The 27464-nt window shown below is 33.1% G+C and overlaps 3 protein-coding genes across 3 annotated transcripts; 1 reads left to right on the top strand and 2 right to left on the bottom strand.

Annotated features, from left to right (window-relative positions):
- Positions 1-1949: 1949 nt before the first annotated feature.
- On the top strand, positions 1950-4346 carry LOC146901407 (uncharacterized). Its single transcript, XM_085737050.1, has one exon. The coding sequence runs from the start codon at positions 1962-1964 to the stop codon at positions 4344-4346; it is 2385 nt and encodes a 794-aa protein (XP_085593176.1). The 5' UTR covers positions 1950-1961.
- A 10570-nt stretch (positions 4347-14916) lies between these two features.
- LOC146901406 (ethylene-responsive transcription factor 6-like) lies at positions 14917-16078 on the bottom strand. The gene has a single exon (XM_085733563.1). The coding sequence runs from the start codon at positions 15948-15950 to the stop codon at positions 15030-15032; it is 921 nt and encodes a 306-aa protein (XP_085589689.1). The 5' UTR covers positions 15951-16078; the 3' UTR covers positions 14917-15029.
- Positions 16079-21876: 5798 nt separating this feature from the next.
- Positions 21877-23009, bottom strand: LOC146901405 (ethylene-responsive transcription factor 5-like). Its single transcript, XM_085733561.1, has one exon. The coding sequence runs from the start codon at positions 22900-22902 to the stop codon at positions 21976-21978; it is 927 nt and encodes a 308-aa protein (XP_085589687.1). The 5' UTR covers positions 22903-23009; the 3' UTR covers positions 21877-21975.
- Between the last annotated feature and the right edge of the window lie 4455 nt (positions 23010-27464).

Genomic DNA, 27464 nt, shown 5'->3' with positions numbered 1-27464 from the left:
TCCTTCAAAGATAACAACAACAACATGGCAATGATCTCACATATTGAACCAAAAAATATTCATGAAGCTATATGTGAAGAATCATGGGTAAATGCCATGAAAGAAGAACTTTCTCAATTTGAGAAAAACGAAGTATGGAATCTTGTTTCTAAACCTCAAGGTCATTCCATAATTGGAACAAGATGGGTATTTAGAAATAAGCTGGATGAAGAAGGAAAAGTCATCAGAAACAAAGCCAGATTAGTAGCACAAGGCTACAATCAACAAGAAGGTATTGACTACGATGAAACATTCGCTCCAGTAGCCAGGTTAGAAGCAATACGAATTCTTCTTGCATATGCATCTCATAAAAATATTAAATTATTTCAAATGGATGTAAAAAGTGCCTTTTTAAATGGATTCTTAAACGAAGAAGTTTATGTGCACCAACCACCTGGTTTTGAAAACACTAACAAACCTAATCATGTGTTTAAGCTAACAAAGGCATTATATGGTCTTAAACAAGCTCCACGAGCTTGGTATGAAAGGTTAAGTACATTCTTAATCAAAAATAATTTTTCTAGAGGAAAAATTGACACCACACTTTTTAGAAAAGACAATGAATCAAATTTTTTAATTGTCCAAATCTATGTTGATGACATCATATTTGGATCAACAAATGAAAAAATGTGTGAAGAATTTTCCAATCTCATGCAAAGTGAATTTGAAATGAGTATGATGGGAGAATTAAGATTTTTTCTTGGTTTACAAATTAAACAAGAAAATGATGGAATATTTATTTGTCAAGAAAAATATATTAAAGATCTCCTTAAAAAATATAAAATGAATGAAGCCAAAATTATGGCTACTCCCATGCATCCTTCCTCAAGTTTAGATAAGGATGAAAACGGGAAAAATATTTCTGACAAAGAATACAGGGGAATGATTGGTTCCCTGTTGTACTTAACTGCTAGTAGACCAGATATTGTCTTTGCAGTTGGTTTGTGTGCACGTTTTCAAACTGCTCCAAAAGAATCTCATTTAACGGCAGTAAAAAGAATTTTCAGATATTTAGTAGGTACTACTGATCTTGGCCTTTGGTATAGAAAAGGTTCTTCTTTTGATCTTGTAGCCTATTGTGATGCTGACTACGCTGGAGACAAAATTGAAAGAAAAAGCACAAGTGGAGCATGTCAGTTCCTCGGGAATGCACTTATCAGTTGGTCATGCAGAAAACAAAACACAATCGCTCTGTCAACGACTGAAGCAGAATATGTGTCAGCAGCAAATTGTTGCTCCCAGGTATTGTGGATCAGAAATCAACTCGAAGATTTCTCAAAAAGGTACACAAATATTCCTGTCTTTTGTGATAATACAAGTGCTATAAATTTATCAAAAAATCCCATTCAACATTCAAGATCAAAACATATTGAAATAAAACACCATTTTATTAGAGATCATGTGAATAAAAGTGAAATCGAATTAATATTCGTAGACACTGAAAATCAGTTAGCTGATATTTTCACTAAACCTCTTGTTGAGGATAGATTTAATTTTATCAAAGATAAATTAAATATTATTCAAAATCCTCATAAAAAAAAATAGGATGTAAATTCTTAGAATGTCTTTAGAACATTCTTTTTGTGTGATCTCTATGTGTGCATATGTGGGGCTCACGTTCAAAATTTTAGTTGTACTTCTCTAGTTAAGTGAACTAAAACCATCATTAGAGTTTTTCTAAAAAAGATTTTAGCACTGCCCAACACAAATTTGATGCTAATCACATCACTAAGTGGGATCCACTTGAACTCTCTATTGTTCCCAAAACCACTTTCAATCAAATCACTCTCTTCCCTTCTCTCTCTCAAAACCGTATTCCTTCTTTCTTTTTCTGCAAAACCACCACACTCTAACCTTTTCATCTTCCATAAAAACACAAACCTTCTTCCATAAAAATCAAAACTTTTTTTTCTTCCATAACAATGGCAAGAACAAAAGGAAACCATGCTAACTTCAGAACTCCCTCACCATCACCTTCTCCACCTCGCTCTCCATCACCACCCTCACCACCGTCACGGCCATCCTCTCCGACGAACCCTCCACCAGCCTCACCGGAATCCTCAGACTACCAAACTCCAAACGAAGCAACCCCTCACTCTTCTCCTCAAACCGAGCCTAACCCTAAACCATCTTCAAACCCTAACATTGTTGAAGAACCTTCTTCACTTCCTGAACCCACTCCAACCGAACCCTCTCTTCCAGTAAGGGCCATGCCTTTAAACTTCATGCTTCAACCACTCTTTCAAGCCTCTGCTCCTAACTTGAATCAAACCCCTCCTCATCTTAAATCTAAACCTAAGAAAGCAACCTCAGCCCCAAATTTGGCTCCAAGGAAATCGCAAAGGTTAATAGGAAAAAGGAAGACTAATGTACTTGACAACACAGTGCATGTAATCAGCGATGATGATGATGATGTTGTCCAAAAGGAAATTGCTCAACAACCTACTCCTACTTCTAAGAATGTCGCTCCTCTTCCTACTCCTAAGGAAACTAATCCTCTCTCTACAAATGAGGAAACAAATGATCCTCCAAATAAGGAAGATGCATCACTTCAAAATCCCTCTGATTGTGTTGTAATCGAATCACAATCAATAGCTGTTGAAGTCTCTCCTGAAAAGCCTCCCTCTCCAATCGAAGTTCCAAGGGAAGCCTCTCCACCTCTGTGTGACAAAGAAAAGGAGAAGGATATTGATGAAGCAAATCCAGAACATTCTCCAGAAATCCCTCTCGCCAGAAGGAAGGGAAAAAGAAAAATGTCTGAAAGATCAGAACGTTCTCAAGAACGTTCTTCTGTCAAAGAAGTCAGTTTCAACAAAAGGGTAAAGTCTCGAAACTTGTCTGTGTCTAAGTCTAAGTTTCCTCTGCTGATTGATCCTTCCCTGAACACTACATTTTATGAAAAATGGTCTTCTAGGCCCATTGGTATAGGTAGATACTATGACTTTGATAAGTTAGAAAAAGATGAAATTTTCATCAAACAATATCCTGACAAACTAGGTTGGGTTCCATTCCTCCAAATTAGGGAAAGACACTACCCAGAGGCCATTCAAGCCTTCTATCTTATGGCTGAATGCTATCCTGAAAAAGACTTAATTGTTTCCAACATTAAGGGGGTTAGAGTCCACATCTCTTTAGATGAAATCTCAACCATTCTAAAAATTCCTATCTCTGGAACAATTGTTTTTGGTGATGATTGGTACGATGCTTTAGGTCTAGATTATGACACTGTGTGCAAAACCATCTTTAAACCAGATGCACCAGACCACACATACTCTAGCTTGCTTCCCACCACCAAAATTCTAGCAAACATGTGTCATTATAGCTTGCTCCCAAAAAATGGCAGCTATGATCAAATTTCTCACAATGACATATTGCTCATCTATCACATGTTTAAAGGTGAACCACTAAATTTACCTCACATCATCATTCAAAACATGATGCTTGCTGCCAAAAATCCAAGCAAAAAGGGCACTCTCCCTTATGGAATGGCTTTGTCAAAAATTCTTAAAGAACTCAATGTTCCACTTGATGATGAACTCTCAAGCTTTAAGTTCTCAACCTTTGGACCTAAGAATGTTCATCAAATGAAAGATGAACCTGAGATTCACATTCCACCTGCTGAAAATGTGTCACACTCTCAAGGTACCAAAAGAAAGAATCCTATTTCTATGGAACATCTTTTTCAATGTCTTCAACCTGAGTTAGAACCTCTTAGAAAGAGTTCTCCTGTGTCTAAAGACCATGCTAGGTTGTTAGAAAACTTTGCTCAAAATCCCATCTTTCCAAAGTTTCAAAACTTGTATGAGATGCAAAGTTTCTTTGGTGAAATTGCTCCTACAAACAAAGTGTCAGTGGCTGCACCACTCTATGTGTCTCCTCCAAAACACAATTATTCAGCCTTGTTTAGATCTGAATCAATTGATAAGTTTTTCATGGATCCACCTTTTTATGAGTCTCCTACTCCTCATCATAAAATGCAATCCTCTTCTCCTTCTTTCAATGTGATAACTGGCGCATCTCTCCCTCCTTCCATGGATGAACCTCCTCCTAAGAAGACAAGAGTTGAAAGGGAAATAAGAAAGATTAGGAAGGATGTCTTGAAGTTATTTGAAGCATTTCATGGAATCATGAATCATACTGTGTATGATTCTATGGAAAATACATGTTTAAGGCAATGGTACAATTCTCTAAGTGCCAAATGGGGTGTTGAACCACCTATGACTAATCCTTTTCCTCCACCACCTGCTATTCCTATGCCGGTTCCATCTAATTCATCCTCTTCTGATGGATCTTCTCCTTCTAAGTGAAGCTTGAAGACTTGGTGCTTTATCTCCTTTTTTATGTGACAAAGGGGGAGATAATTAGAAGTACAATTTTTGTTTTTGGAATGGTGTTGCTGCGCACATGATGCATACAAGGATATATTTTAGGTTGCTAGCTTGCTGCTTTAAATATTATTGCTGCCTTGTATTAAAAACATTCCATGTACTTCTGTATTATGCACTTTTTATATTTTGTTTCTATGTCATTTTGCTACTTTATGCTATTTTGATATATGAACCTTATGTGAACTTGAAGTATGTATCATTATCTTTATATATGAAATGATATTTTCGGTTCATTATTTACTTTGGTGCATTATTGCATATATTCTCAATTTATTCAAAAAGATCTTGGATGCTAAAATTGAGGGGGAGTTATTGATAAAATTATTTCACAAATAAATTATCAAATCTCATATTTAAATATCAAAATCAAAAACAAATTATAAATGTTTGTCATCATCAAAAAGGGGGAGATTGTTGAGGACAAAATCCTTATTTGATGTTTTAAAGATTACAAACATTTAATACTTGTTTTTAACTTGTTATCTACTAATGAATTTTGTGAGAAATGTTTCATGAGAATGTTCTTAACATAAGAAGAAGGTTCTTTGCTCACAAGACAAGTTAAAAACGTCCTTATCAAAGCAATTAAGCAAAAGGACATAAATGGACTTTTTGGTACAAAATCAAGAAGCAAAATATTCTCTATGTCTCACCAAAAGAAGATACTTGGTATACATGACATAAATAGAATATCATATGATTACATAAAGGCTTTTGCACTTTGAAAAGAAATGGAAAAGCACGTGCCAAAGAAAAAGAAGAAACAAAGCTGTTTTACAAAGAAAGAATGTTCTTGAGAACATTCTGGTGAAACTACAAATATGGATAAGGATGCTGTCATTCAAACACAGCCAATTACAACTCATGCACAGCTGTATTACAACCTCACGTGGGCTGTCTCAAATGGCTAGGAAGAAGAGAATGTTCTTCAGAACATTCTTCACTTGGAACAACACATTTTTTGCAACACTTGTGCATCAAGCAACAAAAAGCAAGAGCACATGGGCTGTTTCTCATACACGCTTAAACAGCTGTATGTTCATGTATAATTTCAAGTGAGCTTCACAAATCAAGCCTCTATAAATACAAGCATATGGCAAGGCTAATTCTTCAAGAGCTTACACACAAGAATTCCATTCTCTCATTCACGTGAATATTCAAAAGAAATATTCTCAAGCTCTTCAACAACAACAACAAAGCAAACTACACATATCTTTCTTATTAAGCTTAGATATCCCTGAGAGTTTACAACAAAGCAAACTACACATATCTTTCTTCTAAGTTTAGATATCCCTGAGAGTTTGTATTTAAAATATCTCTTTGAGATATTATTTTGAAATCTCCACGTGAGATACTTTTTCTCTTTTGAGATTCCATTTTTTACCAACACCCACCACCATACAAATTGTAACTAGATCTCAAGTCTATTAGGCTTAATAGTTTGAGATAGAACTTTTCTTGTGTGATCAAGATTAGTAGAAGCCTGCTGAGGTCGATAATACAGAGTGTAACGGACTGATCTGGTGTGATCAACAAATTATAGTGCTATTCAGAAGTTTCTGATAGCAGGATACTATAGTGGATAATCTCACACGTAGTGTGGGGACTGGACGTAGCCGGTTAGGCGAACCAGGATAAATCTCTTGTGTTCTCTCTCTTCTCTCATCTCTTAATTTCTGGCCGTCACATATAACTATAATTAAATATATTAATTTTCCAGAGTACTCTGGTCCTTAAAACTAAAATTAAATAATTAACCTACCACTTAATAATCCAGATTCCAGAACTTTCTGGTCCTTTATCGCTTTATTTATTTCAGTTATATATATCCAGAGTTTTCTGGTCCTTTATCGTTTTATTTATTTCAGTTAATTATCCAGAGTTTTCTGGTCCTTTACTGCTTTATTTATTTCAGTTATATATCCAGAGTTTTCTGGTCCTTTACTGCTTTATTTATTTCAGTCTTTTATTCCAGAACTTTCTGGTCCTTTTATTTATTTTATTATCCAGAGTCCTCTGGTCCTAATATTATAATATTATATTATTACTAACACTAACCAAGATTTTCTTGAGCATATATTTTTATTTAACTTCCAGGAATAATTTTTAAAAGGGTCACAATTCAAACCCCCCTTTCTTGTGACGTTTATTGCTACTTCAGGAAGAACATTCCATTGGTAGTGTCCTTGTGGACATGAAAAAGCTGTTAAAGGCTTAGTTCCTTCTGAAAGTCTGATTTGATAGTATCCTGATTTTGCATCAAAAGATGAAAACCAATCACATCCTTTTATTTTTTGCAAAATATAATCCTTTCGTGGTAATTTATAAGAATCTCCGATTGTAGCATCATTGAGTTTCTTATAATTTATCACCATTCTAGCTTTTCCTCTTTTTATTTCATTGTGATTTGTCACATAAAAAGCGGGTGCTGAATGTGGACTTGCAGATGGAGTAATTAACTTCTTTTCTTGAAGTTCTTTTATATCTTTTTGAAATTCTAATTTATCTTGCACTGAATAAGGCATTTTATATTTTACATTAATCTCTTTATTAGGATCTCGTAATTTGATGGTAACAAGTTCATGATTTGTATTTTTCAGATTATCCAAAGGATCTTCTGAACATACAGTATCAAGTTTTTGTTCTATTTCTTCAAGATTTAAAAAGAATTTTCCTTCCTCCCAAATACTCTTTAGGTTTATAAGGTTTTCAGAAATTAATTGAATAATCTCATTTCTAGTTATAATTTTTGTTGTTATAACTTTTGTCTTTTCTTTGGGGTTTACTAAATTTTTCCAAAGTAAAGAAATAGTTTTAACATTTTGCACAAACGGTGCATATAACTTTAAAAAGTTATTTCCAATGATTAAATCTAATCCTGAATCATGAAGATAAATTGTTGGTATAAAGAATTCATGATCTTCTATAATAATTGAGATGTCTCTCAAAACAAACCATATTTGATGTTTTGATTTGTCTGCAACAATTATTTCTTTGGGTTTTTCAAACCTTTTCCAATCTCTTGATATGCTTCGTTTTCCAAAGCATAATGTTGCGCCTGTATCTAAATAGGCTAAAATTTCCTTCTTGCGAAGTTTTATTTTGATAGAGGTAGCACTAGGGTTTCCTTTACTCAAAATCTTGGTTTTGCTCATCTTCGGAATCTGTACAAAGTTCATAGAAACTTTGTTGCTCCCAATCAGAATCTGAATCTGATTCTACTGGTTCATAACCTATTCTATAAATCATGTTTAGAACTTGTTTCTTTTCTTTAGAAACTTTCTTTGGACATTCATTAGCATAATGTCCTGTTTCATGGCATAGCCAACATGTACATGATTTTTTACCTTTAGGACAGGTTTTATTTTTCCTAGGGTACTCCCTTTTTCTTCTATAGAATTTTTTCTTCCTATGTTTCTTTTTATCATAGGAAAATCTTTTAAATTTCTTTCTTCTAGGATATTTTCTTTTTCTCCTAGTTTTTTCACAACCATATGCTCCAATTTTTCCTTGGATTCTATCGCAGCACAATCCTATTCGTGCATCTCGTTTTGATTGTTTCTTTAGGCACTGTTCTTGCATCCAATTTCTAAGAATAGAAATTCTAGCTCCTAAAGTGTCTTTAACCTTTCCTGAGGAAAATGCACTATTAAATTCGGTTTGAATTATTTGGGACATTGCCATAGGTAATTTTTGGTAAAATAATTCAACAACCTTTTGGTTTTCTCTGGTATCCTTATTTAAGTCATAATATAATTGTGAAAATTCACAAATATAATTTTCTATGTAACAAGGATTACATATGGATAAATTCATTATTCTCCATAATTTTTCAGTGTCAAAGGCGATATTTGAATCTACCGTATCTTGCCATCCTTTGAATTCATTTAAAAGCCATTCAAAGATTTTATTGATCATTCCCATACTGTTTTCTGCAGTTTGTTCTTCTTCAGGTTTTTCAGCCAGAAATTTATATGCATTACCTTCTGTTCTACACAAAAGATAATTAAAAATCTGTTTTGGGCTTAGACCTTTTAAATCACTGTCTAACTGTATTTGGATAGTATTTTTATTATACCAGCTTCTTATGGCTTGAACAAGATTGTCAACACAATCAATATTTAAAATTCCACTTCCATCATTTACACTATGTTTGGGAATATAATTCATAGGAATTCTTTGGTATTTAGCTTGAGAAAATTCTCTATGGAATTCTGTATTCCAATTATAAGAGGGTCCTCTTTTTGTTCATGAGCTTTCGCCCATTTCTAATTGTTCTATTTTAACGAAATTTCCATCGTCTTTTGAATCATCATCAGAACTAAAGTCGTAGACAAAATCTTCTAGATCTTTAGGTTCAGGTTCTTCCTTAATGAAATCTTTTTCACTTATGTCTAAAGTAGCCATAAGTTGATCTAATTTTTCGAGTTGATACTCTATGTTTTCTTCTATACTCATCTTTTATAGTTAGCAAATAAGGTTTTTTCTTCGATTTCGATTTTTTCCTTATTCTTCCCCCCTTCTTGAAGAGAAAGATGTTGTTTACAACAATTTTTTATTAAATAATTAATCATATCAGTGATATTGTTTAACTGAGGATTAAAAGAATGATATATATGAGGATATTTATGGTTCTCATTTTTATTGTAACACGGAAAATCTTTTTCCATATTTACCCAAGTTTCATGGGGTCTTTCTAATCCTTGCTCATAATCTTACGTAAACAAATTATTTTGTTTATAGATTTGAGGTAAGGTTTCAAGAAAAGAAATTTGTCTTTCAAATCTCTCATTTAATTTCTTGGTTTCGTCAAGCAAAGCTTTAACTCTGGTTGTGAATGTATTACTTTCTTCACTCATCTAGCTAATTCTTTAAGTTTATCCCTTAAATCTTGAGCTAATCCTTTATATTCATTATATAAAAAATGATCTTCATTTTCATGGCTTTCATATAAATATTTGTCTAAAAAATATTCAGCCGTTGTATCACACCATCTAATTTGTGCTTTAACTAGTGTAATATCTTGATAGTTTGTACATAAAATAAAGGGTTGTAAAATACACTTCCCTGTTGGTCCTTTAATAAATTCCATTATTTTATTTTTAGGCTTTTTAAGTCGGTTTTTGAATAAACAGATTTAAAATATTTGACTTTATTGAAAAAGTCATTTGGGTGACTGCACCGTAGAATTTCCTAATTTTAATACCATACTTGCACCATACTACTACTATAGTAGTAAACTTCTTAGTTGTTTAGTACACCCTCCGATCACTATTATAAGCAAAAATCAACTTTTTAGGTTCATTCATTTAATGATGTATTTGGTCTATAATAAAGACCATGTATATCATTAATTGAATGAACCTAGAATGTAGATTTTTGCTTATAATCATTGTTATCAAAAACGCGACTTAAGTCCTAAAATCCTGGTTTTTGCAACTTTGCATAGCTTCAACGACTCAAGTCCATAGCAAAGTCCCAAAAACAGGAAAAATCCTATCAAAATCGCACAAAATCGTAAAATCCGTTCAAAATCGCAGAATTTTGATGGATTTTGAAGGATTTTGTTCATTTTTTTTATGAGGGTCTAATTTTGACCCGGTTCGTAAATTGACCCGATTTGAATCCATGACCCGGTTCTATAAACACCTAAAGGGTCAAAATTTTTCATTCTTTCCCTTCCCCCACACTTCCTCAATAGTTACACGCGATTGTTCATGTAATTGGCGATTTATTCGTGATTTATGATTACATATAAGCTTTGCCATTAAATATTTTGTTAGACCTCTAGTCTTTGCCATGAAACTTAATAGCTTAATAGCTTACTTTCAAGTATTTTGTCAGGCATTTAGGATTTTTCCTGTAAGTATTTTGTCTAGGTTATTTACCATTATTATGACTACTGAAGAATATTTGCATCTAGGCTTTGAGTCATTTATGTATATGTATTTTGTGTACTTTGAACTTTAGTCATTTATGACTATATGCAATTTATAACATATATTTAGCATTATTTTTGTTCTGGTAGAATCCTCGATTTTGATTGTGATTTTACGAGTCCCGACTTTGCTATCCTATATCGATTCTACAAAAGTCCTTGAATAAAATCCTTCGATTTTGATTGCGATTTTAAGAGTCCCGATTTTGCTACTCCCTTTCGACTTGAAGTAAAGTCCCAATTTTGATAACCTTGATTGTAGAAATGCTTCATCTAAATGTTCTGATGGCATTGAAACTTGCATTTGATGGCGTTCACAATATAAAACAAGAGCTACTTTTGTAGATGGCGATGTTAGCAGATTTCGAAGTGTTGAGTTATCTGTACTTCTTTGCAGTGATGAGCATATACGAAAAGCTAACAGGGACTGGAGACATAAAAATCACCATACCGATGTTGTCGCAATGTCAAGTTATGTACATGGACACAAACCGCATATTGTAAGAATTGCATTTTCTACCTCATCATCATAAGCATTGTTATCAAAAACGCGACTTAAGTCCCAAAATCCTGGTTTTTGCTACTTTGCGTAGCTTCAACGACTCAAATCCATAGCAAAATCCCAAAAACAGGCAAAATCCTATCAAAATCGCACAAAATCGTGAAATCCATTCAAAATCGCACGATTTTGATGGATTTTGAAGGATTTTGTTAATTTTTTGATAAGGGTCAATTTTTTACCCGATTCGTAAATTGACCCGATTTCAATTCATGACCCGTTCTATAAATACCCAAAAGGCCAAAAATTTTCATTCTTTCACTTCCCACACATTTATGTATATGTATTTTGTGGACTTTGAACTTTAGTCATTTATGACTATATGCAATTTATAACATATATTTAAAATTATTTTTGTTTTAGTAGAATCCTCGATTTTGATTGCGATTTTACGAGTCCCGACTTTGCTATCCTACATCGACTCTACAAAAGTCCTTGAGTAAAATTCTTCGATTTTGATTGCGATTTTACGAGTCCCGATTTTGCTACTCCCTTTCGACTTGAAGTAAAGTCCCGATTTGGATAACCTTGCTTATAATAGTGACCGAGAGTGTATAATGGTAAGCACAATACATATATTCTATTTTATATTGGAAATTAAGGGCGAAGCCAACATATCATAGATGCAAAATTATAGTATCTCTATATATTGATCAAGAAAGACCTACCTTTAGGTTTCACGAGAATTGATTAATCCCGAGGGAAATTAGAAAATATCTTTCATCAATGTTCTTCGCGATATGTATTGCTCGAATCCAGGTCTGGAAATTCTTGTTGCCTTAAAGATGAGGTGCAACCAAAGTCACAACTGACAACTGGCAGTTCACTTAGATGCGAGAAAAACGGATAGCACTTGGGTGACATAGAGTTGGGTGACATTGGTGACATTGGCCAATCACAATGTCACAATGCTTGTGTTTCTCTCTCTTTCACGAGCATTGTGACATTGTGATTGGCCAATGTCACCAATGTCACTCAACTCTATGTCACACAAGTGCTACCCGAGAAAACATGTTAGAGGCATTGGAAATGAGAGGTAGTTTTGTTGAGAATTATTTCACTTAAGAATCAAACTTTGGTGAAAAATACTAACGAGCTTCTCAGACACTCTTTAAAGACCATAAATGACAAAAATTTATGAAAATGTTTGTATTCATGCGTTAGAAATTAAAATATTTAATTTTTTTAAAGAATAATAACTTAATTGTAAATGCTTAAATAGTGTTTAGCAGATACTTGTTCGTACGACCGAACTCGAATTCTTGTTCTTTGGTGGAAACTGGAAACCACTAGTCATTGAGTTCAATAACTTGGTTAATAATTGATGTTTTGTAAACCAAAAAATTGAGTGCCCTATTATGTCATATTTTAATAATAATATTATAGCACATCACGATACAGTTGGATTGGTTTTGACATGTTTGTCCTGGACCTATATCTTCAATTTTGCTTACATACAAAAACATTTGCAGATGAATGACACAAACATAAAATAAAATAAAATATATAACATTATTGAGAATTTATATTTGTACAATTATTTTGAGATATCTCTTTCATATATGCATTTATTGTGTTTTTCCTCTATCTTTCTCTATTTATTGTTTTTGTCCTAAAAAAATAAAGAGAAAAAAAAAGTTATCCTAAAAATTGTTTCAAATTATTGTATAAATATAATTTCTCAATGTTATTACAAGTGCAGGAACAAAAACCAATGGTAATTACTATGAATATCATTTCTCAATGATAATTTTTGTATAAATTAGGGGTGTTTGTTTCAAGTTTAAGAATGACATTCCCAGAAATACATGGCTACGGAATGATTATACCCATGTTTGTTATGAGGTTGAGAAAAATATTATTCTTAGGTACAAAGGTTTCTGGAATGAAGTAACTTCCCATAATTTCCTTTATTCCCATGAATTTATTCCCATGCAAGAAAGTGGAAATGTGCATTCCCATGATATTCTACATAGATTTTTCTAAAAAAATTGTAACTTCCAATTTTCCCATAAATGTCAATTTATTTGCCAAACACTTTTTTTAACAAATACCCATGAATCAAATTTTCCTATTTTCATTTCCCAGTAAGTTATTTTTGGGAATAATTTGTGTTTCTCCGAAACAAACTCCCCCTAAGGATTTGGAAATCTAGAAAAAGAGAAGCAAATAAATTCTCTATATTTATGCAGTTATAAATCATTGTGTTAACCAATATAAATATGGGTTTAATTGTGGTGGGTTGACAGTCAAAAATAGTTTTGCACACACAATCAATCAAAACATTCTGAATTGTCATGTTTGGCCCACATAAATTAAAATCATTAATTGATGTGGCGATTCGGAATGTTTTGATTGATTGTGTGTGCAAAACTGTTTTGAACCGTTAACCTACCACAATTAAACTCTATAAATATTATCTCTTAATCAAAACGGTTACGACCAACAACAAAAAAAATCGTTGTGATGCAGTTCACTAGTTTGTATAGTTAATTGTAGAGAATTTTTTTTAGTGTGATTCGGGTATCCTTTGTGTAACTTTAGAGATTATTTTCGAACTTTGTGGGATTTAAATGGACAACAAACTCATCTTAAAATTTTTAACGATATTGCATCCTAAAACTGAATTTATACTCACGACTTTAGTTAAACTAAAGGGACCCGTGTCATTTCATCTAAAACTTCTTGAATTAATAGAGAAGAATCTAAATATGATGATTGTTTTATATGCATAATACAACATTAACTGAAGTTGAGATTTTTGACATAAAAAAGTTTTAGAGGTCTGTAAGATTTTTTTCTTTAGAGATGCCCGTGAGACTAAATTATTAAGTAAATATAGATAATATTTTTTCCCTACTACTATTATTATTATTTTATTAGATTTTATATTTTATATTAAATTATAAATTTGTAAACATTTTCAGCAATTTAGGCACATCAACCAACGTTAAACTTTTACATATTTAAATGTATTATTTTAAATTAGAATTCAAATATGTATCATTATAAAATTACATTCTCTAAAAATATGTAAACCACATGGGTTGATGTGGTAGTGCTGGCTTGGTCATTTGTGATTATAAAGTTTGCTCCTCTTCAAGCTCATAGTCTCAGGTTCGATTTTTCTTGTGGCAATTTCGATGGACTGGTTTGACTTATTCAAAATAAAAATCTCAAAATATGTCATGTTAAATATCAAAATGAAGCATAATCTCATTAGTCTATTAATTTATGTTTACACCTAAAAATAATTAATCTGCTAGCCGAATTCGGCAATTAAGCGATTAAATAGTTAGGCGAGGAAGCTACTAAGTCGGGTGAAGAATAAACGACGCTAGAGAAATTGAGTGAGGGAGCTGATGAGGGTCGTCAAATACTCAATATAAGTCAAAGACATAGTGGGACTCGATAATTACGTTTTACCTATGATCCCTACTCTCGGTGCAAGTAACCATTATGAGGAATAAGGGGAAGGATATGATCTCAAATCGAGGTCTGCACAAAAGATCATTGTCAACGGATCATGTTGAGAAGAGAAAGTTGAGGCCAAACTTGGAGCGCCACGATCCCACTACCAAGTGAGTTATCATACGACAACTCAAAAAATTAGCTGAATAAGGTTACGCACCGTAGATCATGATGTTTGGCTAATAGACAATAGTTTTACTGTAAATAATATATTCATACATTGTAATTGACACATTTAATCAATCAAAAACAAGCTTATTTTCACGATTTATCCATTTTTCTTTATGCTTTTATTTATGTATTTATTAATGTAGTTCAAAAAATTCAAACACAATTAAGAAACTTATAGCTTGGGGAATAAAGTTCCCTCTTCAACGTTAATCATTTAAGCAAGATAATAATAGTTGAAAAAACTCTGACAATCTCAGTTAATTTTAGCTTCCAACAACAATTTGGTAGTCAATTTAAGAATATGAAGTCTTTTCCCAAAAAAAATCCATAAATAATCAAATAAGTATAAATTCAGTGAATAAATTAAATAATTAGTGAATAAACGAAATAATTTCATAAAATGTACATTTCTCATCTCTGCTTAGGATGTCATAAGAAAAGAAAAGGAAACCTAAAATAGAAATTACACAACCACTAATGGTGACAAACAGAAGGAAGATAACGGAGACAACGGTGAAACGCTGGACATCCCCTTGACATCACCGTCCCACAAACCAGTCCAAAAAGACGGCGTTAACGGCATCTCTTTAAAACAATTCATATCATATTCCGTTATTTTTTCCTTTTTCACCACCGGTTTTACTTCTACCACCTCTTCCTCTTCTTCTTGTTCACGGCACCTTTTCTTATTGCCTTCCACGGTGGTTTCCGCTGCTGCGACTGCGGTCTCCGCCGCCGCGGCTGCGTTGACTTCAAGTGGAAAGTTGAGAATTGCTTTAGATCCGCGCATCCTGAAAGCAGCTGAATCGTAGGCTTTAGCAGCTTCGATAGCAGTTTCAAAGGTTCCAAGCCAAACTCTTGAACCTCGTTTGTTCGGGTCACGGATCTCGGCGGCGAACTTTCCCCATGGTCTTTGTCTAACTCCTCTGTAGTGCTTTTTCTCAACTGCTTCAGGCTTCTGAACAACCACCTCAGGTTTTGGATCCGGTTTACTGAATTGGATCCATTCGGTTTTATTCGGAAGAGCAATTTCCAGTGAAGGTTTTCGGTTCAGTTTAGGCTTTTTCTCTACTTTTGGTTGAGATTGGTTAAAAGGATGAGATGATGTTAGAGCTTTGGGGCTCTCATGTTCCATTAATTGAGGTTTTGTATCAAATTCGAAAATTGGAATCTGTGTCTCTGTTTCAAGGAGGTTAGTGAAATAATGATCCATAGAGATTGAAGTGGAGGAATTGGATTCTGATTGAGATGTTGTTTGGTTTGTTTGGAATTCAAAATCAAAATCAAAACAAGGTGTTGAAATAGGAGATGGAAGTGGAGAAAATTCACCAAGAAGATGGAATTTGATACGTTTTAGAGCTGAAACTTCTTCAAAGTTAGCCATGAGTATGTGTAATTGTTATTTGAATTGAAATTGTTTTTAAAAGAAAAGAAAATGAATAGAAAGAAGTAAAAAGGTGTTGAAATATGAGGAGGAGGAGAAGAAGAGAAGATAAGAAGAGATTGTGTGTTATCTAAGTTGAGTGGAAAAAGGATATATATAGAGAGGAGAATGTTGAATTAATGAGTGAGAGTGCGACTTTCTACTGTGGTCCTACGATGCTACCAGGAACCATCCTAATTACTTTTCTTTGCAATTTGAAATTTGAATCTTCTACAAAAGGGAACACCTTTGTAAATTTGCTCCTCATTTTGCCCATGTGACCATGTCTACTTCTAAATCTTGTCCATTTTCACTGTTTTTCTTGTCCACTTTGTTGACTTTAGATGGCGGTCCTTTTGATTTATGCATATTATTACTTATTTGTTCATCATGTGTTTTTGTAAATACTTCTAAAAACACAATTACTAATAGGGAAAGATGACACACTTATTCACATTTTTGTATTGTATTTAAATGTATATGCTTATATTATAAAATATTAATTTAATTCATTTTACGTGTTTCAAAATTTAAATTTTAAATAATAGATTAGATCATTAGGAAAAAATTTGTAGAAGAAAAATGTCTAACTAAAATATGGTTAGTTTTTAAATTTTCTATTGTAATTGTTGGGGTCTGACCAACTTGAGCTGACCTCTTGGGTATAAAGTTTGATCTTATTAGGGATATGGACCACCACGATTGGTTGTAAGCATCGTCATTGAACAAGGAAAAGGGGGAGATGTTCATGCACAAGGCACTCCGACGTCCAAGTAAGTTTAGATGTTAACAGGTAGCAAAGTCAGTCAGTGAAGTGATCATACATGTGAGCGAAACCCATATTTATAGTGATGTATTATGATGATATGTTCCATATGGAGCAACACATGAGAGACCCCATGCTAGACGACATTAAGCCACGGTTTCGGTAACTCTGAAAACCTCGAAAGGAAACTCTGAAGACTCGTGAAACTCTTAAAAGCCCAAAGCCACGACACCAGATGCAGTATCTGACCTCTAAGGCGGGCTCCAAAGAGAGAGCTTCTACCAAGCTACAATCTGATTCCCTCAGCCTATAGCTTGGAGGGCTATTGTTCTGGGCTGGCCTAAAGCCCAATTCGGCTCCCCTCAGATCCGACCCGAGTTTATTAAGCAGACGACATCATACAATGAACACACCTAAAACTCATCGGATCACAGTACAGACCGAGGGTGGCTCGCGAGGCCCGGGAGTTACTCACGCACACGCAGGTCGAGGATAACTCACCCAAGACCGAGAGTTACCCACATCCGTACTTGCAGGTACGATTGTCAGGATAAGGTTTACCAACTAAGCCCTACCGAACAACTATTTATACACATACCTTAGCCTTGGGTCAAATATGACACTTCTTACCCTAAATAATGACTGCACCTCTTGAACCCTCCACTGACTTGGGCGCTAGAGCGCGTGCAGGTACACAACCCCTTCATCTCACTGAGGGCATGCAAACAACTTCAACAAAGTCATTACCTCACCTCACCTCAACTGAACCAGGCAGACGACATATAGTTTGGTGGCTCAGCCCTAACAAACGGTGTTTTAAGCAGTTCAACCATTCTCTTCGGTCCAATTGGATCATTAAGTAAAACAAACATCTTTAGGAAAAAGTTTCTTCTGTGGCTCTAGAAAGAAAAGCCTTTGTGTTTTATACTTAGATGACATCGCAGCTGAATCATGTGAACCTTTGTGTTTTATACTTTGACACAAAAGAGCTGGTTATGAAAGTATGAAACCTATTTCAAAAATATAACAACTTGAGTTAGTAAGAGGTCTTTTGATAAAGATAAAATATGTGAAACATGTACAAGAGAAAAACAAGTCAAAAGTAGTTTTAAATCAAATGATGATGTTTCGACTCAAAAAACTCTCAAACTTCTTCACATGGACCTATTAGAACCGCGGATCTAGGTGGAATACAAAATGGTTTTGTGAAAGCCGTTATAAACGACTTTTCATTGGAGGAGGATGAGGGGTGGGGGTGGGGGGTGAATGACATTATTTATTTCAAGTGAAATAACAGGGGAATCATAATTCAAAATAAAATGATAGCAAGCCATAATGAAGCAAAATGAAAGGGAAAAAATATGGTTACATAGAAAGAACTAACCAATCATCTAATGCATAAAAATAGGAGGAAAAAAATTTAGATTTAGGATTTGTTAGATGCGTTGTGAATGGCTTTTCATAAGGGAGGATGGGAAGGCATTATTTATTGCAAGCAAAATAGCGGGGCATAAAAATTAAAATTTAAAATCAAATGGTAGCAGGATATAGTGAAGCAAATTGTGAGGAAAAAAAGAACAATGATACATTGACATCCCCACGTGGCATACCCCCTTGTACACCTTCCTATGTGGCATTTTTTTTTATTAATTAAAAAGGGGCAATTTTGTCAATTAGAAGAAAACGAGGGGAAATTTTGTCCAACACACTCATCAACTTTCTCATCCTCTTTATCTCTCTTTCTTCTCCTCATCGGCCACCACCACCACAACTGGCCCCACCCACCACCATCGTCGGCCGTCCTCAACCTTAAATCTCACCACCATCACCACTGTCCTCCTTTTCTCTCTTCTATCTCGTCTCTCTCTGACCAGTGACTTCACGACCACCATCGTCGTCGTTCTCTAACAAACATCGCCGCTGTTCTCTATCCCCACCCTATAGTTGTAACCACCACCGAATCGAAACCCCTTCTCCATCACCACCACCACGACATTTAGGTTTGTTTTTTCAGATCTATGCCGGCGATGGTCAGATATAAGCGAAAAACATGAGAGAGCCGACGATGAGCTATGCGCCGGCGGCCATGAGGTGGAGGGCTGGTCGGAGAAGAAATAGTAGAGAAAATAGTTGAGAGAAAAAGAGAGGGAGAGAAAGGGTGACGAGAGAGAGTATGTGAGAGAGAGGGGGGATAAGACAGAGAGAAGAGAGAAAGGAAGAGATATGGATGTGAAGAGAGATAGAGAAAAAAATTAAAAGAAAGCCACATAGGGTGGTACAATATTTTTTTGTAGTAGTCGGCGTTTGAACCACACACTTTAGATATATTATGCATTATTTCTACCAACTGAGTTAAGCTCACGGAAACATCGATGATACAATATAAAAGAGTGTAAATGTATAATTACTTGAAAAAAGTTATAGTTACGTAGAAAGAACTAACCCATCATTTAATGCATCAAAATAAAAGGAGAAAACTTATAATTTAGATTTGATAGACCTAATAAACTTTTAAAATAAGGGAAGCCATGACATACGTTTGATTTACCTAACTTTTTTTTTTTTTGAATTACTATATTACTGCACATCACGATGCAATTGCTTTGATGTCATAGGTTTGCCATTTTTTTATTTTTAGGGGTCATAGCGATAGGTTTGTTTTTTACTGTTTTTGAAATAGGTTTGGCTCTGTTTGGTAAGCCCACCAAATGAGCTTATAGCTTATAGCTTATAAGCTCGTTTGACAAAATAGCTCTGTTTGGTAACATTTTTTTACAACGAGCTTATAGCTTATTTCACGAATTTCCACGAGCTTATTAGCTATTTTTCAGAAGCTATTCCAAGTAGCGTTTGAGCTTATAGCTTATTATCATTTATTCCATTTTTACCCTTATTATTTTAACCAAAATCCATATTTACCCTTTATAATTTATTATACTTGAAAACTAATAATATAACGTTATTGTGCGACGTATTTTTTATACTACAAAGTATGCATGCTTTTATTTAGCACTCTTTCAATGTATTACAATGCAAATGACACCATTTCGTTTCATGTAATGACACATGCAATTTTTTATATTTCCCAACTAATAAAAAAAAGTTTAATTTTCCTGGGTATATACTGACTACCAATTTTTTTTTTTTGTGTTATTCTTTTAACACTTTTTTCTTCTAATCTTATCGATGATTATTTTTAACTTTGTTTATAGGATAAAATTTTATACTTTAATCATTCATAAAGTATAAAAATTGAATGAAATAAACTTAAAATAATTTCTTAATGAAAAATATATGTTGATTATATTAATAAATTTAAATGACTAAACATCTTAAATATTAATTGGTATAGATTGTATTATAAACTCTTAAAAACATTATTATGAATAAAACATGTCCTTTTATGTCAATTTACAACTATCAGCTAGTTGAACCGCTAATTTTACCAAACACTTTAATTAGCTTATCAGCTATAAGCTATCAGCTAAAAGCTATCAGCTAGCTTATCAGCTAGCTTATAAGTTATCCGCTATTTTTACCAAACAGAGCCATGTCTTTTACTTATTTTCACAATTTTACTTATATACAAGAACACTAATGAACGAACCACTCCAAAATAAAATAATAATATACAGCATTATTACAAGTACTGCACGATAGAGGTGGTGTGTCACACCTTAAGAATTTGATTGGGAGATAAGTTTAAAGGGAAATAGAGGAAAATAGAAGCAACAAAAATTTCTATAGTAGTCGGTTTTTATGACACAGTCGGTTATAGATTATGACTATTAAATTATGAAATTTTCTTTTTGACAATATTAAATTATGAAAGATAACTATCACAAAAAAAAAAAATGAAAGATAACTACTTCCTTTTAAATATATATATTTTTGTCGACTACAATTTGTTGCATTTTAAAAATAATGGTACTCTCCTTCAAAAATAAAATAAAATAATGGTACTCTTTTTTAAGTTGTATGAATGTTATTGTTTAAATACTAACGTTTTTTTAGAGTCGTGAGCTTAGCTTAGTTGGTTAGAACAATATATAATACATGTAGGAGTTGAGGTTAAAAGCTTAGACCCATTTCTCCACATGACAATAAAGAATATTAACATTTTTTTAAAGGAAATTAGTCACTTTAGTTCCTGAATGGGAAAAGAGTAGTCACTTTAGTCTCTGAATGTAGAGAAATTGTAAAACAGTCCCTGAATGTAGACTCTGTTAGTCAATTTCAGGTACTAAAGTGAGTAACAGAGTCGACATTCAGGTACTAAATTGACTAACGGAGTCTGCATTCAGGGACTAAATTGACTAATATAGTCTATATTCAGGGACTATTTTGCAATTAATCTGCATTCAGGGACTAAAATGACGACTCATTTCCTATTCAGGGACTAAAGTGACTAATCTCCTTTTTTTTTTTAATTCTAAAAATTTTAGTCCGAAGAATTCAAAATGGAAATGACTTTAGAGATATTTGAAACGATGTAAAAAAATTATAATATTTTTATGACATTTTCAAAATCAAAAAAATATTATTGATAATTTTCTTCCCTTCAACTCCAAAATAGGACTTCTTCTCTTCTTTCTCCCAGAGCCCTTTACTCCATCCTTTCGTAATGTAAATAGTGATTTATGCAAGAATTGATACATATGTAATACATTTTTTTTAGTAATAATCATTGACTTTGTAATAAAATTCATGAAAATACTCAGGCTATTCATTAATCGACTAAAAACATACTTTTTTATCATGATAATTTTTTATCGTGTTTGATTTAGAAATTGATCACGAGACCGAACAAAACATGTAGCAGCAGATTGGATAAAAAAATGAATTCATGTTCTTCATTAAATCGTAAAACTATTTTAACATAAAATACCATTTTTATTTTTCAACATAAAAATACCATCTCTCTATCTATGTTATTCAGCTCTATTTTAACTTGTGTTATTTTGTTTTGTCCAACATCTTTCTATCTAATACTTGTTTGTTATGGATGTTCTATCTAATACTTGTTGTTTTGCGAATCAAACACGGTAACAATTATGATTAGAATTGAAACTTTTTGTCTCAACTTATCATTTTGAATGTTAGCAATCTAAATAGTGTATATCTAAAGAAACATTTAGTGAATAAATGAAATCATTTCATGAATTGTACAAATTCACATCTCTAATTTTTCAGAATGCAAGGAGCCCTAGAATAGAAATTTCACACAACAACTAAAGGTGACAAACAAATTGAAGGTAACGGCGACAGCGGTGGAAAGTTGACCATACCCTTAACATCACCGTCCCACAAACCAGTCCAAAAAGATGGCGTTAACGGCATCTCTTTAAAACAGTTCATATCATATTCTGTTATTTTTTCCTTTTTCACCACCGGTTTTACTTCTACCACCTCTTCCTCTTCTTCTTGTTCACGGCACCTTTTCTTATTGCCTTCCACGGTGGTTTCCGCTGCTGCGACTGCGGTCTCCGCCGCCGCCGCTGCTGCGTTTACTTCAAGAGGAAAGTTGAGAATTGCTTTGGAGCCACGCAGCCTGAAAGCAGCTGAATCGTAGGCTTTAGCAGCTTCGATAGCAGTTTCAAAAGTTCCAAGCCAAACTCTTGAACCTCTTTTGTTCGGGTCACGGATTTCGGCGGCGAATTTTCCCCATGGTCTTTGTCTAACTCCTCTGTAGTGCTGTTTCTCAGCAACTTCCGGCTTCTGAACAACCACCTCAGGTTTTGGATCCGGTTTACCGAATTGGATCCACTCAGTCTTCTTCGGTAGAGCGATTTCCAGCGAAGGTTTTCGGCTCAGTTTAGGCTTCTTCTCCACGGTTCGTTGTGGTTTAGATGATGTTAGAGCTTTAGGGCTCTCATCTTCCATTAAGTGGGGTTTTGTGTCAAATTCAAACAGTGGAATTTGTACATCTGTTTCAAGGAGGTTAGTTAAATAATGATCCAAAGAGATTGAGGAATCAGAAGTGGAAGAGTTGGATTCAGATTGAGATATGTTTGTGTTTGTTTGAAATTCAAAATCAAAATCAAAATCAAAACAAGGTGTTGAAATAGGAGATGGAAGTGGAGAAAATTCACCAAGAAGATGCATTTTGATGCGTTTAAGAGCTGAAACTTCTTCAAAATTAGCCATAAGTATGTGAATTTGTTTGTTACTTGAATTGAAAATGTTTTTATTAGAAAAAGTAAAAAAAGTGTTGAATTATGGGAAGGAGAGAAGAGAGGATGAGATTATGTGTTGTCTAAGTCGAGTAGAAAAAGGGTATATATAGAGAAGAGAAATGTGAGTGAGTGTGCGTCTTTCTACTGTGGCGCTACGATGATGCTACTAGGAAGCATCCTATTTCCTTTTCTCACAATTCTTCATTTTTTGAGTTTAAGTTTTTTTTTTTTTTTTTTGATAAATTCTATCTTTGCGGTTTGAATATTCTATTCCGGGAAACACCCTTATAAATTTGCTCCTTATCTTGTCCATATAAACTGCATCTGGTTAATATTAATCCATTCGTCACTGTTTTGTTATTTTGTCTTTTTGCATCTTATATATATAGTTGATTATTAAAGCATCACAATGTAGAAATGGGTATCATGTATACATCATTTATTTATAATTTTTTAATAGTAGAATATAATAAATATTTAATCTCTCAAATCAAACATCTCACACAAATTTTTTAAATGAGACTCATTAATCATCTACAGGCTTGGCCTTGAGGGAGTGCAAGTTGCTCAATCAAGCCGGATCTCCAAAAGTTATGGACTTCAAAAAAAATTATTTCTAATACCCACCCCCACTTAAATAAAAAATATGTGTTACTTTTTTACACGTTTGAATTTTTTCTAGACTTTAGTTCTTCTAACTGGACATAAATATAGTACTATCAAACCACCCCCAATTTGTATAATCACTTAAGCAGTCAATTTGAAAACCTATTTCAAAAGAATCACAATAATCATTTCTTTTTCACATAAACCATTCGTTTTTCCCTTTCCCACAACGGATAAGTGACAAATCCAAACGACGCATTTAGTAAATTTTACCTCTCTTTCGCTTAATTTTTTTGTATTTCGTTTCATGTTTAGAATCCCTTCTGATTCTGATTTTTTAATAAAGCTTAGCTACACACAAAAAAATTGCGTTTTTATTTTATTGGGGACCTATTTTAAATAGAGAGCCGAGCCTCCTATTTCATAGGGACGGCCTGATCATCTATCAATAACTTTTTTTTTGTCAGGTAGCCTTAAATAGAGAGCCGAGCCTCCTATTTCATAGGGACGGCCTGATCATCTATCAATAACTTTTTTTTTGTCAGGTAGCCTAATGACTAGAATTCACTTTTTTCAAGGTGAATAAGTGGGGTGTCCGGGGGTTCGAACCCCGGCCCCTGCATATAACAATGCATGTCCCTGCCAACTGAGCTAAGCTCATGGGGACATCTATCAATAACTTTATATCATTACATTTTAATTTTTAATTAATATTAAAAAAATTTATATCTCACTTAAGATTTATGGTCTTAAGTGAGACCCTACATCTTATAAGATCAATAAAAAAAGAAAGAAAAAAAATCTCAATGGAAGTACCTAATATGTACTAAAGCTTATGATTAAGACCCTCCCATTAAAGATGATCTTTTATGACAAAATTTAACCCATCTAATTCAATCAGTAAATATTTTATAAACAAACAACCTCTAAACAAACAACCCATCTAATTTATTTTGATATTTAAGAAAATATTTTAGAGAATTTGACTATCTATAATATCATAATTCAATTCTAATATGTTTTTCCATTTGTCCCTAATTAATTAATGAAAAAAAAATAATTCAATTCTAATATATAACAATACATTCAAATATGCATTCAAATATGTGACAATTAATGTAGATTCATAAGTTTAAATTACTAAAAAAATTGAATGGTTAATGTTGTTGACACAAATTTGAATTTTAACAAATCCCACAATTTATCAATAGAGAAGTTCCTTTATGTATTTTTTTCGTATTATACTTCACTATGAATCTTTCATCTCACTTGGTTTTTCCTTTTTTAAAGCACAATCAAGATCTTGTTGGACCAAATAATTTTGGATTGTGTATTGTTATAAGGAGAAGTTTATCATCCCATCGAATAAAGAAACTTCCAACTACAATGTAACCATAACATTATGTAAAAAAAAAATACACAAATAAGATGATAATTAGTCTCTCTTTAAATGAATGGTGGAGTGCAACTTTTATTCCTTCCTTTATCAGAACATTTGCTCTAATTCAAATTGTTGAAAAGCATCTTGAAAAAAATCTACACATAAGAAACAAAAATAACCAAAAATTTATTGCTTAACGTGTAATTTTTACACAGAGAAAATTGCAAACCCTAATACCCTATATATCAATTACAATTTTTGCACAAAAATTTGCAAACTCTCTTAAAAAACACAACTATCCAAACTCCTAATACACCCAAAATGATTACGGTTGTTGTGGTCAAAAACTAGTGTGTGTTTGATTTTACCTTTAGAGGAGCTAAGATTGATTTTGTAGGTGTATAATTGATTCTGATTTATTTGGTCGTTTTTTAGTAGAATTGATCTTGTCTTCATAATTGATTCTAATTGAAGATAAGATTTATAGTCTTTGAATCTAAATTGTTTTTTATATGCAAATTTATACTTCAACTCATTTTTACACGAATCATTTTACTCTCAACTCATTTTTAATCAAAATCAATTTTATGAATAACTTCAAAATCAATTCTTAGGACACAAAATCAAACATGCTTAATATAACTCTTTATTTGTATTAACTCTACTTTTTTTTTTTTTCTTTCTTTCAACTATTCGATATTCGATGAGAAACTTGTATGAGTATCCATGGATATACAACATAAGAGACATGCCTTAAATGCTTTACAATGATAGATAACTGGATTATTGATCAAACGTACATAAGGTCCCTCAGGCAGAACTGAATTGGCTCCACCACTATCCTTGATTGCATTTTTGTTTTGTAAATTGATTTTGTCTTCCATTTCCATTATATTATTATCTGCTCTTCTGTCAGCCGGCTACATTATCATTCCCAATCTTTAAAATATGATAAACAAAAGTTAATAATGCAGCTTTCTTTTTAAAATATGGATTCATAGTTTTCCTTCTAACAATTTCGCTAAAATTTAAAAACATAGGTTTATGCAATTGATAAAGGGGTTAGTTCATAGATGTGAGTTCAACTTCTATTGTCGATATAAAAACCTCAGTTGTGGCACCATCAGAAATTTACATACTATGCATGAATAATCTATAAATTCCTCTCTTAACGTTCTTTGGATCTTAATAATTTGGTTTTGTTGAGCCTTTGTGATCCAACTATTTTTATTTTTATTTCTGTAAAAAAATTCCTAAATTTTATTTACTAATCCTTCTATTCTCCTAGAAAAAGTCAAGCTAAATTCATTCTTATGGTTAAAATCAAAACAGATGTCTTTTAGCTGCAGCTATCATGATTGGTGGAAACATCATCGTGTATGAGTGTTCATTAGCTTTATTTTTGCTTGTTTTGATGGTGCTTTTATAATTTTGGCACCCTGACTTTGTAAATACTCTTGGTTGTTTCACCATTTGCACACCTTGTGCGGGGTGATTCATTGTTGTTTATATATATCATTTTAGTTTGTTCAAAAAAAATATTACTTGAATCATTTTAATATATATTCCATAATAGTTCGGCACCCCAAGAAAATAAGTAAAGATCCACCACTGCACACACCCCTTTTACACATGTTCTTTTTTTGGTTACATCCCCTTTTATACATGTTCCATGCAAATTAAAGTAACAAGGTGATAAAATTTATATAACTACATGAAATAAAATGTAAAGAAAAAAAGAAAAGGTTAAGAATACATACTGTCCTCCTTGATCATACAAATTATGCTTTATCATCTCGTATTTTAGGTTTCTTTAATTGGACTGGTTTTTTAAGGGGAAGTTAATATTTTTTTAGTAGATATGCATCTCTTTCCGATGACATTTTTTTATTCACAAGACTCGAATATGAAATCTTGCTTAAAGAATCTGAGTCGAGTTTCACCGCTTATAATTGGTTTGTGAAATTCTCAATTGAGCCCTTTTTAGGTTTCCAATTTTTAAAAAAATGAAAGGTGGTGAAGGAGTCAATGCCGGTTGATCCCTAAGTCACCCATTTGTTTGCTTCTTCAAGCCTGTCTCAAACTCAACCACTCTTATGTATATTAATTAGCTGTTAGGGACCACTACTATAGGTGAGAACAACCCAATCTGGGTCATTCCTTTTTGAAATTCTAATCCTAACAGAAAGATAGTAGTAAAGACTAAAATATTGCCAAGTCTTGAACACGATAAAAGATTAGTTATATAATTCCATTATTGGCTTCATATATCATAATAATCAACGTAACTTTTGTGTCGACTATGTCTTCATGATCATACATGATTCTCGGACGTTTATATGAGTTGACCTATAACTCGTCAAGTAGAATTTTGGACGATGGCATTTATGGTTCAGAATTTTGGTTGACACTTTCAAAACATGTGTTAAAGATTGAAATTGTCACTGGATTTATTTAAAACGAAGGTTACTCACATGATAATCAAATTACCAGACTTCTACTTTTCAATAAAACTAGTAAGATACATACGCAAACATTGCAAGATG

Source organism: Medicago sativa, chromosome 8 (assembly GCF_051527215.1).
Source record: "Medicago sativa cultivar Bolivia chromosome 8, Bolivia_mono, whole genome shotgun sequence".
Lineage (NCBI taxonomy): Eukaryota > Viridiplantae > Streptophyta > Magnoliopsida > Fabales > Fabaceae > Medicago > Medicago sativa.
Note: the sequence above shows the minus strand (reverse complement) of the source record. Positions and strands in the feature narration are given on the sequence as shown.

What these genes read in the sequence shown, in the direction of transcription:
- LOC146901406 (XM_085733563.1), bottom strand. Translation starts at nt 15,950, where the DNA reads ATGGCTAACTTTGAAGAAGTTTCAGCTCTAAAACGTATCAAATTCCAT.
- LOC146901407 (XM_085737050.1), top strand. Translation starts at nt 1,962, where the DNA reads ATGGCAAGAACAAAAGGAAACCATGCTAACTTCAGAACTCCCTCACCA.
- LOC146901405 (XM_085733561.1), bottom strand. Translation starts at nt 22,902, where the DNA reads ATGGCTAATTTTGAAGAAGTTTCAGCTCTTAAACGCATCAAAATGCAT.